The 15,495-nt window shown below is 54.8% G+C and overlaps 3 protein-coding genes across 3 annotated transcripts; 1 reads left to right on the top strand and 2 right to left on the bottom strand.

Annotated features, from left to right (window-relative positions):
* Positions 1-2,079: 2,079 nt before the first annotated feature.
* Positions 2,080-3,282, bottom strand: EsH8_III_000971 (chromo domain-containing protein; the record flags this gene model as incomplete). The annotated part of the gene is made up of 1 exon (XM_083262696.1): positions 2,080-3,282. The coding sequence occupies one exon, from the start codon at positions 3,280-3,282 to the stop codon at positions 2,080-2,082; it is 1,203 nt and encodes a 400-aa protein (XP_083123183.1).
* A 4,848-nt stretch (positions 3,283-8,130) lies between these two features.
* On the top strand, positions 8,131-12,140 carry EsH8_III_000970 (kinase-like domain-containing protein; the record flags this gene model as incomplete). Its single annotated transcript, XM_083262695.1, has 5 exons — positions 8,131-8,273; positions 10,295-11,085; positions 11,211-11,277; positions 11,360-11,615; positions 11,700-12,140. 5 exons carry the CDS (start codon positions 8,131-8,133, stop codon positions 12,138-12,140), a joined length of 1,698 nt encoding a protein of 565 aa, XP_083123182.1.
* Positions 12,141-13,686: 1,546 nt separating this feature from the next.
* EsH8_III_000969 (transcription factor SPN1) lies at positions 13,687-15,087 on the bottom strand (the record flags this gene model as incomplete). The annotated part of the gene is made up of 3 exons (XM_083262694.1): positions 13,687-13,954; positions 14,014-14,492; positions 14,551-15,087. 3 exons carry the CDS (start codon positions 15,085-15,087, stop codon positions 13,687-13,689), a joined length of 1,284 nt encoding a protein of 427 aa, XP_083123181.1.
* Positions 15,088-15,495: the final 408 nt, after the last annotated feature.

Genomic DNA, 15,495 nt, shown 5'->3' with positions numbered 1-15,495 from the left:
CGCGAGAATTCGGAATGTTTTCTGGGTACTAGAATGCGGAGTCAGCCCACTCGCCTCTCAATCATTCTTGCATGTCACCCCAACGCTGCACTGCACCACCCAGTACACCATGTCATCTCCGTGCCACCGTTGCTTCCTCAGACGGTCCGAGTCAAATGGTTGCTGCGAGAGTGAGTAAGCAGTGCATCTCTGATCACCGATCGCCATCGACTGGCAGCCAACCGCCCAAACCCAATTGTCCCCGCCGGCTAACTACTTCGCACCGCTCAGCAAAGGGCCCGAGAAGGACTAGTACCTTGGGCCACACAAGCTGGCTCGTGTTTGCTACTACCGGTAGCTAGCTAGCTCACCGAGCTCCCAATACCACATCCCATTGGCAAGTCCGGCAATCTGGACCTGCAACTGAGGGATGAACACCCAAGCAAGGTAGGCGAGTGACATCATCCCAGTGACAGCGGCTCCCGTATCGCCCTCACAAGCGTCACATGCCAGCCTCGATAAGTCGAGCAGCAGGGTGGCATCGGCCGCGACGGACCATCCAGTAATCGGTGGTCACGAGACTCTTCCACGTCATACGATAAGCCAGCCGTGCGATCGTGTTTGGTATTACCAGTAGCTCGGTGAGGATTGCTGCTTTAGCGCAAAAAACAACAACAAGCTACGGCGCACAGGCCTGAGCTGGTATGCAGCTCTAGACCCGCCAAGTGTGCTTTGCTGGGAGCTATCTTCAAGTCAAGATCATGAGTCAGACGGGGGAATCCGTCGGAAAACACTGAGACACGGCGCCCACAGTTTGGTGCTCGAGGCATGTCAATTATTAATTATAAGGTTCTGCCGCGCATCCCGCCTGGGAGATGAGCTCTCCTTACCCAGAGCCCACGACCAAGATGCATGCACTGGGAGGCCGGTCAGCCCATGTGCTCCATAAAAACACCGGCGTCGTGTGGAATTTAGACCCGACGGCACGGGCCCGGGCCGAAGCCCGTTGACGTTAGGTACGGAGCACAAGCTTTAACACTCGAATCGAATCAAGCATTCCTAAATGTTTCCGTGCCAACGCCTCAACGAAATCCATATGATTTCTCTGCGTGCGATTTTGGTTTCATAGTTGCGGGAACCCCACGATGCAGCAGAGCAACCAACCGATCTGCATAAGCCAGGCAGGCAGGGTTCTAAACTAACCCACTGGGATGCCGAGCAACTTTGGCGGTCCATTTCTCGTTTCTCGAATTGTCCTGTCAGTCCCAGCCTCACTGGCAGCATGGTAATGCTTGCTATGTCTCAGTTCATAGTCAAGACCCGGCCCATGGTCCACCAGGACGCCCGCCCACTTGCCGCAGTGCAGCGGTATATGCTGGTCCAACCAAGCTTCCCACTCTACCCTACAAAATTAGTCAGAGCCATATCGATGAATTCCTGCTGATAATGAACTGCTGGGCGGGCACCCGGGCAGGCAAGCCAACTTTGTAGCAGAATGAAGTCCAAACGAAGCACAGAGTTCTAGAATATAGTTCTCCGTTCAGTACGGCACACCTCCAGCCCACGCACTATGTTAGACAAAGAAATGATGATCTAAGATCGTAACGGAGCATAAGCTGAAGCAGCCATAGGGTTGATGGGGTGCCGTTGCCTGCAGCCGACCATTATTATACGGACCTTACGAGGCGTGTGAGCCCAGCCGCTGCGGGCGACATTGGCTTCATAACTGGGAATCCCTCCCATCCATTCCCGGCAGACGATAACAGTGCTATACAGACGGATTTGTTTCATGTTTTCTTGGGACAGACCGATACCGCTGAAGCTATTGGCTCATGACATCAATGGTGAAGACGAAGGTGGTTGCGGTGCAGGTTATTTCAAGATGATGGTTCAATGGCAACCAGTGCTGTACACAGTTACCCAAAGGAAAAAACGAAAGGGAAAACAAGATGTAACGCTATCAGGGGTCTTTATCCAATGATCAAAGGGCTGGCCCAGTCTGCTATCAGTCAGTGCCGCAAGGCCAGGGCGGCATGCCTGGCTGGAATCGACACCAAAAGCCGCACAGCTCCCAACGCCATCGGGTACCTGGACGGGCCATCACAGAAAGCGCCTCAGCCGGGACACCGGCCCAGGCTTCCCAGGATGCAGCCGATGGAACTCGAGCACCCACGAGTCGCAGCCCTGCAGGTCCCTCGCGGGCTGCCACGTCGACTCCGCGTACTCCCAGTCGACCAGGTACATCAGCCCCGTGCGCGGCGACTTGCCCGTCCACTTGGAGTCGAGGAGGGCCCTGAAGGCCCAGCGCTCCTCGTCGGGTCTGCTGTTGCACTTTACAACAACGCGGCCTTCCTTATCGGGCTCCGGTTCTGATACTTGGGCCACCAAGACGGGAACGATGGCGGGCTTGCTGTTGTTGTCTGGTACGGGTTTCTCTTCATCGTCGTCATCTTCGTCGGGAGCTAGAAGCAGTGTTGCGTCAGTTCGTCTGATCCAGGGGTCAAAGAGGAGTGACCATTCAAACCAGATCTCGGGCGTGAGGGCGAGAGAAGAGCTTGGTCCGACGTCGTTGACGGCATCGTTGGAGAGGAAAGAGGGGATTGGATTCCTACCGAGACGAGCCCAGGAAATGTCAATAACTGGAGCATGAACCCACGCGTCACAGAAGAGGCCAATGATCGCCAAAAGTATCTCCAGAGTAGAGCGACGACCGCCATATCCGAACTGCCAGGAATCCCAAGCTTCCAAGTGAGAATACAGCTTGACAAGGCACAGTATCAGGGCTCTGTCGGCAAAGTCGGTCCCAGACGTGGTGGTCCGCGCCAGGAAGGTTTGCCGTTCTGATGGATGGGCATTGCACACTATTTCGTCGGCTCCGCCGACAATGTCGCTCTCGTCCAGCCGAGGACCATGCTGTGCTTCGGCGTGTTCTAGCTCGATGAGAAGAGTGCGCACCGCCGCCCTGGCCGGAGGGAAGCGCATGAAGCTGTGCAAGCCGTTGACGTGGACGTAATATTTTCTAGCCAGCTTGGCCAAGCCAGCATGGACTGCAATACCCGACTTGAAAGGATCGTCGCGAGTCTGTACGGACCGGAACCAGTAATCGTTGGGCCACGCTGTCTGCCTTCTTGAGCTTTTGGCGAAGGCGACCTCGAAGAAAGTGTCATTTGCAGCCATAGGACCGTCATATTGCCATCTTGGGTCCAAATGCCGTTCCTGCAGAGACGAGTTCATGAGTCTAGTAATGTAATCATCCGTGCCATAGTTTACATGCCCAGAGATGTTACCGTGGCATCTGTTCATGTCTTCAGTGTACATGGCGGTTATACCCAAACCCGATACGATGGGGCGCCGGTGAAATGGACCAAGAGGTTGTCAAGTGTTTGGCAATGACAGGAGAAGTAATGGTGTGAATTGAGACAGTGATCGAAGCGCCGCCGGAGTAGAGCTGCCGCCGACACTTTCTTGGGACATATAATGAGAACTGGGTTGTGAAGGGCTGAAGGCGAGGGTTGCTGGCCAAAGACGTAGCACGGGCAATGTTCTCACCTACGGGCTTTGTTGTTGGAACGGAACAAAGCAGTGGATTGATGTTGGCCTCGAAGATGGATTTAGGACGACGGAAGCTGAATGCAGAGAAAACAAAAGGATATACGACAGACGGCCTTTGGTCATTGAGTCGAGGTACTCGGGACTTGAACTTTCAACCAGAGTATTGTCACCAGGGAACATTGGCGTTGTTCTTGCAGACTAGGGACAGCCCGCGGTCTATGCAACGGTGATCATTGTATGCCGCAGTTGACCGATGTATGTTTCTGCGAATCCAGAGGACTGTGAGAGAGGACAGTGAGAGATGGGAGTTCCAGGCCTGGTTCTATGTGAGGCCGGGTTAAGAGACGTGCCGGGACCTGATCTTGCAAGTATGGGCACGCGGCCCATCCATCCGCTTTTTGCGGAAGATAATGCGTCCACCTCTGGCGGCGCGCTATTTGGTGTGGTTTTAGATGTGATTTTCGACCATCGGAACACGGATCTTGGTGAGTGGTTCAGCAACCAGAACGCCAAGGACGGGGGGCGACGGCGGAAGAGCTATCTTCAAACATGACATGCGGCAGGAACGCGGCTTCTCAGCAACGGCGAGGGGGCCCGAGCTTTCGAGCTTCCCACGCGTCGTTGACTTTTTCAAACGTGACAGCTCGAGGGAACTTGGCACTGGAGAGTCGAACCAGCAACCGGCTCTCAACTGAAGTCGGACCTGAGGCTCCGAAGGACGCTGGCCAAGCTGTATGGCAGGCGACAGGCGGGCCAGCCGCAGCGAGGTGCTCACATGGGCTGTGCGGGGTGCCAGTTCTGGGGCGGCAGCGAGGTCATCAAGACCAAACGCAGGGATCGGTCTGGTCTGTCTTACTTGCGTACTGTACGTCTGGGATACTACCCGCAAAGAGCGCCAAGGAGAAATAGAAGCTGCCAATCAGGCGCGGTGCCTGAGCCATCACCTCGACTAGCCGTGTGACCGAGGGTGTGGGCCAATGACATGGTGCTTATCGGATGAAAGGTTGAGAGTATCGGTCGGTAGACGTCAAATGGCATTGCGTCTCATGGTAAGTGACTGATGACATGGCGGTGTGGACAGACGTGGCTCGGGAAAGCGACACAATGGGTAGGTCAACAGTATCAGAGGAAAGCAGAGGGAAAAGGAGGAGGGGGAAAAATAATTAAAAAAATTCTGAAAATTGAAAAAATTTGAGCAGAGTTGGCAAACCTTCCCCCCCCCGGGCCCAGCGGCGTGGGTAAGAATGCGGTCAAGATCCAAGGAAAAAGTCTGTTGGAGACTTTCCCGACTCGCAATGGAGGGGTCGAGTGAACATGGGGGAAGCCTGTCTGTGTTGGTTAGGCCCTTCAACTCGGTCCAATTAGACAAGCCCGAGGGCCCGGAGTCTTGGAATGGCAGATTTCATGAGATTGGAATCGTTGCTCCAATGTTCCGCAAACGACTCACTTGACAAAGAAACTCGGGAGACAGGGGCGAAAGGAGAGAAGCTGCGGGACGAGGGGGGCCAAGGGGTTGAGAAACTTGTCGAGATGCAGACAAAGCTGGTTGCGTCGAGCCTCTTGGCGAGTGCCAAAAGCGCCTTGTTGCAACGCATGTCGCACACACATAGCGAGCGACACGGGGCTGAAGTGGATTCAACTATTGGACTGACTGCAAAGCACTCGTGAGAAAAAGATTGGCAGGGATACATCGACTGGTCGTGTAGAGTTTCAAGGGTACGTGGATTTGGGGGGGGGGGGTTCTTACAACACGCTACCGCATGTCGCGCAACTCATTCATCTCTTGCAGTTACTTAAGTTAAGGCCAGGCAAGAAGAGGAAGGGGGAGGGGTAAGGGGAGAGACAAATAAAACGAATGAGAAGAAAACAACAAGGGAAAACAAAGCCAGGCACTTTCTCCCCATCACTTCTCCCCATGAGTGAGTGAGGTCAGAGTCAGGGTCCTGATGGGGACGTATATATCAGGGTACAGACAAGGCACGTTGGGCAACCCTCGCATTAGCCATTCCTCAGCGTTTTCACCTTGCTTGCCTTGCCAGGAACCTACCCTGTGATCCCCACAGTGTACCCGTGAGTGAGTGACGATATGATGGCGTGCGTCAGTGCATCTGTGATAGGCTCAATGGGTTCAAGACTCGGCGGCGATTCCCACAGGGTGGGCGTCCCGCGCTGTGCCAACCATAAGAATGGAAAACGCCCTGATAAGGCGAGCAGCAACGCGGTATTGATCGACTGTGACACCTTATCTAATCGGATCTGGCGCCCAAGGTAATGCTGGAAGCTCCCGCAAGCGCCCGGAACACGAGAGAAGCCCAGTGTGGAATGCTTGCCATGCTCAAGTAGGCAGGCAATGTAATGCAATGCCTCTGGCTCATGCTTCTTTCTGACACGAGACATGGTAACCGCTCTGAGCGTGTTGGGTCGTCTGGCGGCGGGCGGCACCTTGAACCGTGACGGGTTATCTGGAGAGCCCCCCGGGGCCTGGGCCTAGGCCGTCTCTGCAAGACACGGTTTTTGAAGAAACGCATGCGACAGCATCGAGGATGATATTGGCGGTGCTGTTTCGTGCCCATCTCCCCGCTGCTTCCATCTCCCGCTGCTGCCAAGTCCTGCTTCCATCACCAACACTGCCTGCCGTCAGTTTCAATTATCGGTTCGTCTTGGCCGAAAGAAGTCGAGTTCAAGGGGAGGTTGGACAGAGCCGTGACAGTGACAGTGACAGTCGCAGTGGTCGCAGCAGCAGCAGCGGCAGCAGCAGGGAGCGGCTCTCTCAACAAGACCTACCCCGTAGATGCTTGCGTGAGAGGACTTGGGTGCTTGTCTTGGTTGTCTCCTGCCAAACCTGGAAGCAAAGGAGGCAGGCACTTCTTCTACCTGCCTCCCATCCCAGGCCAGGCCGTCCAGGTCCATTGAAGTCCCCACGCCTTCCCGCACTGCCCCTTCTCTCCTCCCACGCCACGACCACGGCCTTGTGTGTTCTTCATCCCCCCGTTCCCCCGTCCACCCCACCATCCATCCGCGGTCGCCAATTGCAAGACCCGTGTCGATTCCGTCGCATCAGCTGCTTGTCGCATTCAAGTTCTCGCCCGTCTCCTATGCCCAACCCCATCAATGACGTCCTCACATCCTCCCCGTAAACGGGACTCGAGGTAGGCCGACAGCGAGAGGAAAGAAGCCCCGGCGCCGACTCACACACACACACACACACACACACACAAAGAGAGATAGAGATAGAGAGAGAGGAAGGGAAAGAGAAGAGAGACCGCAGTGAGATCCCATACCTGAGACGTGGACGCTATCTGCCCCGCCAACCCATCGCATCACCTCGTCGTGTCTTGCACCTTCCCGGTTCTCATCATATCTTCCGTCTCTCCTCGTCCTCCCCCAATCACAACTTCGTGCCTTACCTCACCTTACCTACCCATCTACCCTGCCAATCTCAGCTCGGTCGGCTTACCTCGTCATCTTCCGCCCGCTCCTCCAAAGGCCTGGCCACTCCAAGAACATCGACGGCCCTTCGCATCGCGACCAAACTTGCCCGACTCCGACCCAAAGATTCTCGACCTCGCACCTCGTCCCATTCAAACAACACCCCTTCAAAAAAAGAAAAAACTCAATCCTAATCCACGCTGCCGCACCTTTCCATCAACCACTCACGCTGCTACTTTCTCCTTCTTGTTGACCTCCGCCTTGCACACCTGGTCGCAACATCACCACTACGCGCCCGAGAGACCGGCTCCGACCTCCATCCAACCCAAGTTGCGGAAGAAAATAACCACCACCCCCCAAAAAAAAAACCAAAACCAAAACGACTACCAGACCTTACAAGGGCACCCAATTCACCAGATTGCATCCCCGAGCGCCTGACCAATATCAGCCGTACTATCCGATTTTTGGACGCCGTCAGCGCATCGCTCAAGTCCGCCTTGCACTTGGATTATTCCACCTAGTCGCATCTCATCGCATCGCATCTCAGCGCGACACCTGATGAATCGCAGTCGCCGGCCCGCGTGCTGCTGCTGACTGGACGCGCCTTGATCCAGTTACACACTTTCTTTTCGCTCTCCCCGTGGATCCATCCCGTTGCCACGCTGTTTATCGCCATCGTACTCGACACTGCACCCCTCTCGTCCGCAAAATCCCTCTCGTCATCTTTCGTTCTTCTTTCCCTAACCCGACTCTATCGGATCCGTTCTTGTTTCCTCGCCTCTCCCCTCTCTCTCAGCTGAGCGACCACTCAACGACTTGCCCGACCGTGAATTCCCCGCGGAAACCTGTCCCTACAGTCAGGCAGCTTGTTTGATACCACACCTTGGGCGCAAGACCGGATATTGTGGACGAAACTGAAATATCGAAGCACACACACACACACAACACAGCTGCTTCTGGCCGTTTCTCTGCAATCGGGTACCCCTAGCTTCGGCTGGTCGCCACAGACGAAACATCGCCAATCGAAGGCCTTCGGCGGTGCGCTCTGCTGACCTCAACCTGTCTGTCTGGACCGAGTCTTTGACTTGCCCCCAACCTGTCCCCCACACCTCCCAACTCGGACGACATTCCAAAAATCCACATTCCATATTCCGCATTCCTCAGCCCATCATGAACGGCACTCCACAGGCTCAGGAGCCGGTTGCGCAACAACCTCTGCAGCCGGCAGCCGCCAACGCCAACGGCAACTCGACAGCGGCCAAGAAGCGCAAGAAGGAGGCCCTGAAGCCAATCATTACTACCGAGACACCTGCGTAAGTCTGACTAAGAGCGTTTTCTTTTGCATTGTATTTTCTTCGTGGACTCGTATTATTTTATTTCTGTCATTCGATGGCGAGTGAGTATGCAAACTGCCGGCTTTCTATTACCTCAATGTTTGTTCCCATTTGGCGCCCCAAGCTTCATTTACACAGGCCGAAATTACCCCTCTATCCTGTTTAAAAGCGCTGTGCCCGATGCCGCACGTACTTCCCTGTGCTCTGTGGCGGGGCGGAGTATGGGGGGGTAATAATGGGGCCCAACCAGACCAGTCCAGTTTGGGGTTGTCAGGTTTAGCAGGCCCAGTCCAGTCCGGTTCAGTTCAGTCCGATATGGCATTGCAGAAGCAGTCAGTGCTGAGCGCAGCGCCGCGCCGCGCCGCGCAGCATGTCTCACTTCCTGGCAAGTGGGAACATGGCGATCCAGGAAGATGCGACCGCCGGCATTCGAAGACGCTACGACAACACCGCAGTGAAAGAGAAGAATAAGAAGATGAAGAAGACGACGACGACGACGACGACAAGAAGGAGTTGGATCTCTTAGCGGGGCCGATACCCAATGGGAATCCCGTCACCGGGATTGGATGCACCGCTTGCTGTTGCACAGGGCAGTCATTGGCCGGTGATCGACGCTTTTTTGGCGCGCAAAACACCACCCTAGAGACGAGACGGGATTGCATACAGTACAGGGCCGCTCCTCCACCGATATTACGGGTCGCCAGCTGTCGCCGCCGCCGCCACCACCTCCATCGCAACTACTGCCAGGCCCGATGCGCAGCACATGAGGTGCATATTGTTGACGTGCCTTGCGCTACACTCCGCCTGTGCGACGGATGCCTGAGAAGAAGAGATGGCCCGGACAGTCAACCCTCGTGTGAGGGGAGGCGAGGTTCCGGTATGCTTGGCGCGCTGTGTGAAGCATATTCTCATCGTTACCTCTTCTCTCGAAGGCGACATCAACCCGGACTTGACTTGACTTAACTGGACGGGCACGAACTGGACCGGGCTGAACTGAACTGAACTGCACTGCACTGAACTGCGCTGCATCGCACTGCACTGGGCCCTTTTTGGCCAAATGACGTCCAGCACCATACCATACCCATCCTTTCCTTGCCTCAAGGTCTGTCAGGTCAACAACACTACTCTTTCCTTTGGGCATAGGCCTCTGGGATACTGCAACTTGCAAGTTGCTGACGCGAGGTGATCTGCCCTGGGCGCCCCCGCTGACCCTCACCGTCCACCCTGACCCTGACCCGACCCGACCCTGGCCAAGGTGGCCCAGACTGTGCGTCGCAAGACCACCTCTGCCCCCCGTTCATGTTCAGGTTCTCCTCTCACATCACTGACCCCTCCCCTCTCTTATTACCTGCTTTTGCTACCTTACCACCTACCTACCCTACCTAGCCTACTACTACTTGACCTTACCTGCCCGCACGCACACCTACCATACCTAAACATACCTTACCTACCACCTTTCATGACCTTGACCTGCTGCTTTTTGCCTGGTTGATTGTTCCCGCGCCTCGCCTCGCCCGCCTCGACACTTTCTCTTTTCTTTCCCTTCCAAACATCTACCCACCCCAGCCGGTCACGTCTGGACTTGCCGCTGTCACTACACTGCTTTTTCATGTTGTGAGCGACACCAGTCGTGTGCTGGATCCCGCCCTCTTTTGCTATTTTCCCTCTTCCTCTTGTTTTGATTTTTCTCTCCCCGTCGCTCGGTCCTCCTCCGCCTCTCCGTATTATTTTCCTCTCATAGGCTTGTTTCGCGCTGGATGCGCAATGTTGCAAACATGAGCTTTCTCAAGACAAGGTCTCTACTCTCCCCCCCCTAGAGTTGTTCCATTTCCTGGCTCCTCTGGCGCTGTGAAATCTTCGCCCTCCTCTCACCTGCCTATTCTCTACCCCCGCTATTTTAATCACGTATTTGACGACACTTTCCCCCTCTTTGCGCCGCATGCGTCTGCTCGCCTTGACGCTTTGGAACCAAGAACTAATGTTTTCTTCTTCTCTGGCAGAACCCACCAATTGTCCGCTGCCATGCAGAACTCGCCGACGTCGACATCATCCGGCGAGGACCCCGCCGAGAACACGGCCGACGAGGAAGATTCCGAGGATTACTGCAAGGGCGGTTACCACCCTGTCCAGATTGGCGAAAAGTTCAAGGACGGCAAATACACGATCGTGCGCAAACTTGGATGGGGCCATTTCTCCACCGTCTGGCTGTCCAGAGACAACAACTCGGGCAAGCACGTAGCCTTGAAGGTCGTCCGCTCCGCCGCCCACTACACCGAAACCGCCATTGACGAAATCAAACTCCTCAACAAGATTGTCCAGGCCAAGCCTGACCACCCCGGCCGCAAGCACGTCGTCAGCCTTCTCGACTCTTTTGAACACAAGGGCCCCAACGGCACGCACGTATGCATGGTATTTGAGGTCTTGGGCGAGAACTTGCTGGGTCTGATTAAGAAATGGAACCACCGAGGCATCCCCATGCCCTTGGTTAAGCAAATCGCCAAGCAGGTGCTGCTGGGCCTCGACTACCTCCACCGCGAATGCGGCATCATCCACACCGACTTGAAGCCCGAAAACGTTCTCATTGAGATTGGCGATGTCGAGCAGATTGTCAAGAAGGTGGTTAAGAGCGATGCCAGTGACAAGGAGAACAACAGAAACGGCCGAAGAAGGAGACGTACTCTCATCACCGGCAGTCAGCCGCTGCCGTCCCCTCTGAACGCCAGCTTCAACCACAACAACCTCTTCCCAAGCACCAACTCTCACACAAGTCTCGGCCAGATGCTGCATGAAGGTATGCGACGCTCCTGCACTGCCCGCTTGCACCCCGCGAGCTGCGCCATCCGAAAGACTCACCCTCAGCCTGACGGTCGTTTTCGGAGCATTTAAACACAAGCTAACTTTCTTTCCCCTCTACAGGCGGCAAAACGTCCAGCGAAGCTTCCCCCAAGCGCGACGCCGATCAGAAGACGCGCGAGAAGACAGCGTGAGAACAACACCCACCCGACACATTTGTGTATGACCTTTTTCTATTTACACCTGATGCTGACCGCCTTTTCTCGGAGCAGCGATCTTCTCACGAAAGAAGTTTCCGGTATTTCTCTCGATAAGACGAACACCTCACCTTCCTCTGGAGATAAGCGCAAGGCAGAGGACGCTCATGCGTTTGACATTATTAGCGTAAAGATTGCCGACCTGGGCAATGCGTGCTGGACCAACCACCACTTTACGAATGATATCCAGACCCGGCAGTATCGGTCACCTGAAGTCATACTAGGTGCGAAATGGGGTGCGAGCACTGATGTGTGGAGCATGGCCGCAATGGTATGATTTCCTAGTGCAGCGCCATCCTGTTCTGTTGCTGCATGACGCCGATGCTCGTGCTCCGGTGCTAACACTCCTCTCCAGGTGTTTGAGCTGATTACGGGCGACTACCTCTTCGATCCGCAATCGGGAACCAAGTATGGAAAGGACGACGACCACATCGCCCAAATCATTGAGCTTCTTGGGCCTTTCCCCAAGTCGTTGTGTCTGTCAGGCAAGTGGTCTCAAGAGATCTTTAACCGCAAAGGCGAGCTGCGTAACATCCACCGCTTGCGTCATTGGGCTCTACCAGATGTTCTCCGAGAAAAGTACCACTTCAAGGAGGAGGAAGGGAAGCGTATCGCCGATTTCCTGACGCCCATGCTTGAGCTCGTACCCGATAAGCGTGCCAACGCCGGTGGCATGGCGGGACACTTGTGGCTGGACGACACACCCGGCATGAAAGGCGTTCGAATCAACGGGCTCGAAGTGGGCAGCCGGGGCGAAGGTATTGATGGTTGGTCGACAGAGGTGCGGAAACGGTAGGGGGGAAAGAAAGTAATCAAGTCTGCTTTCGATATAAGGGGGCCACCAAGATATCAACCTAATTTATTCTGAACGGTCACCGGCCCCCTTCCCCCTTCGCCAGCATTATGTACCTCTTCGTCTCCGGCATTGGATCTGATTTGGTTTGAACCGATCCGCACATACTTGGAAGCGGTAACAGCACGGGGCATGGAGCTATGCTCTTCATGCCAGTGCCAAAGACAGACATGCGTCTTTGAACGCTATTACACTACAACTATAACATCATCAAGCAACCTCAAATGACGTGGGGGGGGCAAAAAAGCAAGAAGCAAACACTGAGGGAACGACGTTGACATCTAGTCGATTCCTAGTATGAAGGATAGATAGACCCCTTATTTATTTATTTTGACAGAGACATATTGGAGAATTCAGCATGAAAAACGTTGTGGCATGCGCGGATGAATTATCGAAGAGAAGAGGCATGAGGGAATTGATAGGGCAGGGTGAGATGCGATGACTTTGGAGGGACAGGGCTCTAAGTACACAATGGCAACAAATCTGTCACTTTTCGCAGGACTCCTGCATTGTCGGGTTGGGGAGAAGGGGGCGTAGGTGAACTTTGCATTGTGGTGCCGTGCTGGGCCTGGGGAATGAGGGATGGATGCATCATGATTGATAACAGCCTTGTTACACTGTTCCATCGCCCCTCCCTCTGTGACTTGGTTCAGGATCCCTTTTGAGTGACCAAGAAAGCCTTCAGTCACGTTGAGGCATGATGATGGGCCGAGAAAGTAGTGCGGAGATCAGGCCCAAGTCGAATTTTTTGATCGAGTCAACCGGCCTCCCTCCCGCCGACTCAGCAAATGCGAAGCGGATTCTCCAGTCAAAGAGGTATCTGCTCACATCACTGCCTCCGCGAGACCCGGGGGGAAGAAGAGGTTGGAAAGGTCTCGGCGTGATCGGCGTTTCCAGCATTGGAGACTTTTCTGAGCTTTGTACTATCAATTCATTACCTCTGACAAGAAATTAAAAGCACTCCCCTCTTCCCAAGGGGAGAAGCCGGATCATGTACACTCCGTCGAAAATCCCGAAATGACAATGCACCGTTAGGTGCAACCGAGACATGTAGATACGCTCACGCAGTACAGGAAGTACACGTCGCCTTGGATTCAGAATCACTCGTGGCAAATGAGGCACTCTTTGGTCGATAAACCAGGATTGTCTTTCGTGAAGTCGCTTGAGCCCTATCCGCCGTCTGAGCACAAGCCAAATCATGCCATTCTAGGGCTCGTTGCTCGAAATGTCAGATGCCTCCGAAACCCTCGAGACCCTGACCAACACTTTCCACCAAGAGCCGGAACGCCTTTTATGCTCGGGAAATACAGGTGCCGAGCCATCTCTCGTAGAGCTCGTGTAAAAAGCAAATTTAAAATGAAATAAACATCCCCCCCGCATGCAAGAATGCCTCTGGCGAGACAATTTCGCGCTGGATCAACTTGCAGCAGCCGAGATATGAGTACACGTCAACACGCACACCAGAAAACACTCGAGGGAGCGGCGTGCTTTAGCGCTTCTTGCTCTTTTGGGTCATCTTGCGGAACGCCTCCAAGCCACCCGCACCAATGGGGCGATGCTCCGGCGCACGCGAAACGTCGTAAGTGCTCCTCGGGGCGATTGTGTAGCTGTCGGGAAGACCGCCAGGGCGAGCACGATTCGAGGTGACGACCGGCGCAAGCATAGCCTCCCGCTCCAACTCCCTGGCCGACTGGGACGGCCGTTGTGTAAGTGTAAACTGGGAGCTTCCGGTCTGGCGCTGTGACATCTTGAGAGCCCTAAAGAAAAGATAGTTAGCATTGAGATTGGCAAGCGTGTCGTGGTAGGCAGTACGTACTCATAGTCGAACTCGCGCGTTTCAACGTGACGCTTCTTGTAGTCGTCCGTCCGCTTCAAAATTGGCCGGCTCCAGTCACCAAGAAGACGCTCGGCCATGCGCTTGATGCTAGGCTCGGGTCTCTTGGAGCGGGTGTAGAAGTAGACAACCTTTCCAATACCGCTGCTAAGGAGCGCCTCCTTCTCGATGGGTAGCTTGATGAGGGCACTGAAGATATCTCGCTGAATGTTGTACGCGGGCAGACTGCCATCATTCAAGGGTTCCAAGAAGAACTTGACATGCTGCAAGAAGTTGGTGTCAGGGTCGAGTATGGCGTGTTGGATGTTATTCCTGTTCAGGAGACCGGTAACTGAAGGCAGGAGCTTCAACTTGTGAACAGCTGGTTGGCCAGCCTCGCGTGCGGTGTTGTCGGCCTCGCAAGCCCTCTCCATGGCAACCTTGAGATCGGCGATCTGCTCGTCAATTTCGTCTTCCAAATCCTGTGTCATGTGGTGTCAGCAAGTGAATCCAAGTCCAGGCATCAGAAAATCAACCCACAATTTCGTCCTTCTTCTTCTTCCGCTTAGCGGGTCCCTTCATAGCAGCATCTAGTGCTCGATCGATTGCCCGCCGTCTACGCTCCTCGGGGGTGAGATGCGACTCGTCATCGATCTGGGGTGAGGCCGCCTTAGGTCGCGGCTTCCTCTCGCCGTCAGCAGCACGTCTCGACTTGCGAGGCGGCCGTCCCGCATCGATATCCACGTCCCCAGACACGTCGTCGTCGCGTGATCTTTTCTTTTCTCGGCGTCCTTCCTTCGGTTTCCTCGCTTTCGCGCCCTCTGCAACCTTTCGCTTTGAGGCTTTCAGGGTCTTGGCCACATCTTCATCGACGGCTACTGGTCGATCCTCAATATTGGCTGTCTCTGGGTCGTAGTCTTCGAACTGGTCCTCGTCAATTTCTGACAGCTGGTCGTCATCAGATAGCTCATTGGCAGTGGCGCCCCCGGCACCCTCACGAGGTTCTTCATTGTCGAGGTGATCGTCGCGGTCGATAGCCGCCGCAGGGGATTCGGGGAGGGATTCGATGTCCGACATTGTGGTGTTCGAAGCTGGCGACACGCTCTGTTGTGTGTGCAAGGCTTCAGCTATGTCAGTTGATGGTAAGGAAGTGGAAAGACGTTGATGAAATGAATGGCAGTCGCCCTGCCTTGTCGTCGTTGCCCTTCGATTTTCAGATGGTCCAAGCTCAGAAAGGCAGAGAGCAGGTGCGACCAGCCTCACACGTGGTGGGTCTGGTGGGTGGGTCTATCACTCCTTGTGGCTTAGGTACCTAAGGTAGGTAGCCTTAGGCCTGTTTCCAGTGTCCATTCTAAGAAACACTCACTAAAAGGTTGCGCAGAGCGTGCCTAATTCTATACCTCCGGTCCCCAATTGCAAGTACCCAGTCCAGTGAGCCGGGACCACTCATCCGTGCCACACCACCAAGCAAGAGCAGACCAGCGG

The sequence above is a fragment of the Colletotrichum jinshuiense genome, chromosome 3, assembly GCF_051148585.1.
Source record: "Colletotrichum jinshuiense chromosome 3, complete sequence".
Classification (NCBI taxonomy): Eukaryota; Fungi; Ascomycota; class Sordariomycetes; order Glomerellales; family Glomerellaceae; genus Colletotrichum; species Colletotrichum jinshuiense.
The sequence above is the reverse complement of the archived record's forward strand: the minus strand, read 5'-3'. Positions and strand labels throughout refer to the sequence as shown.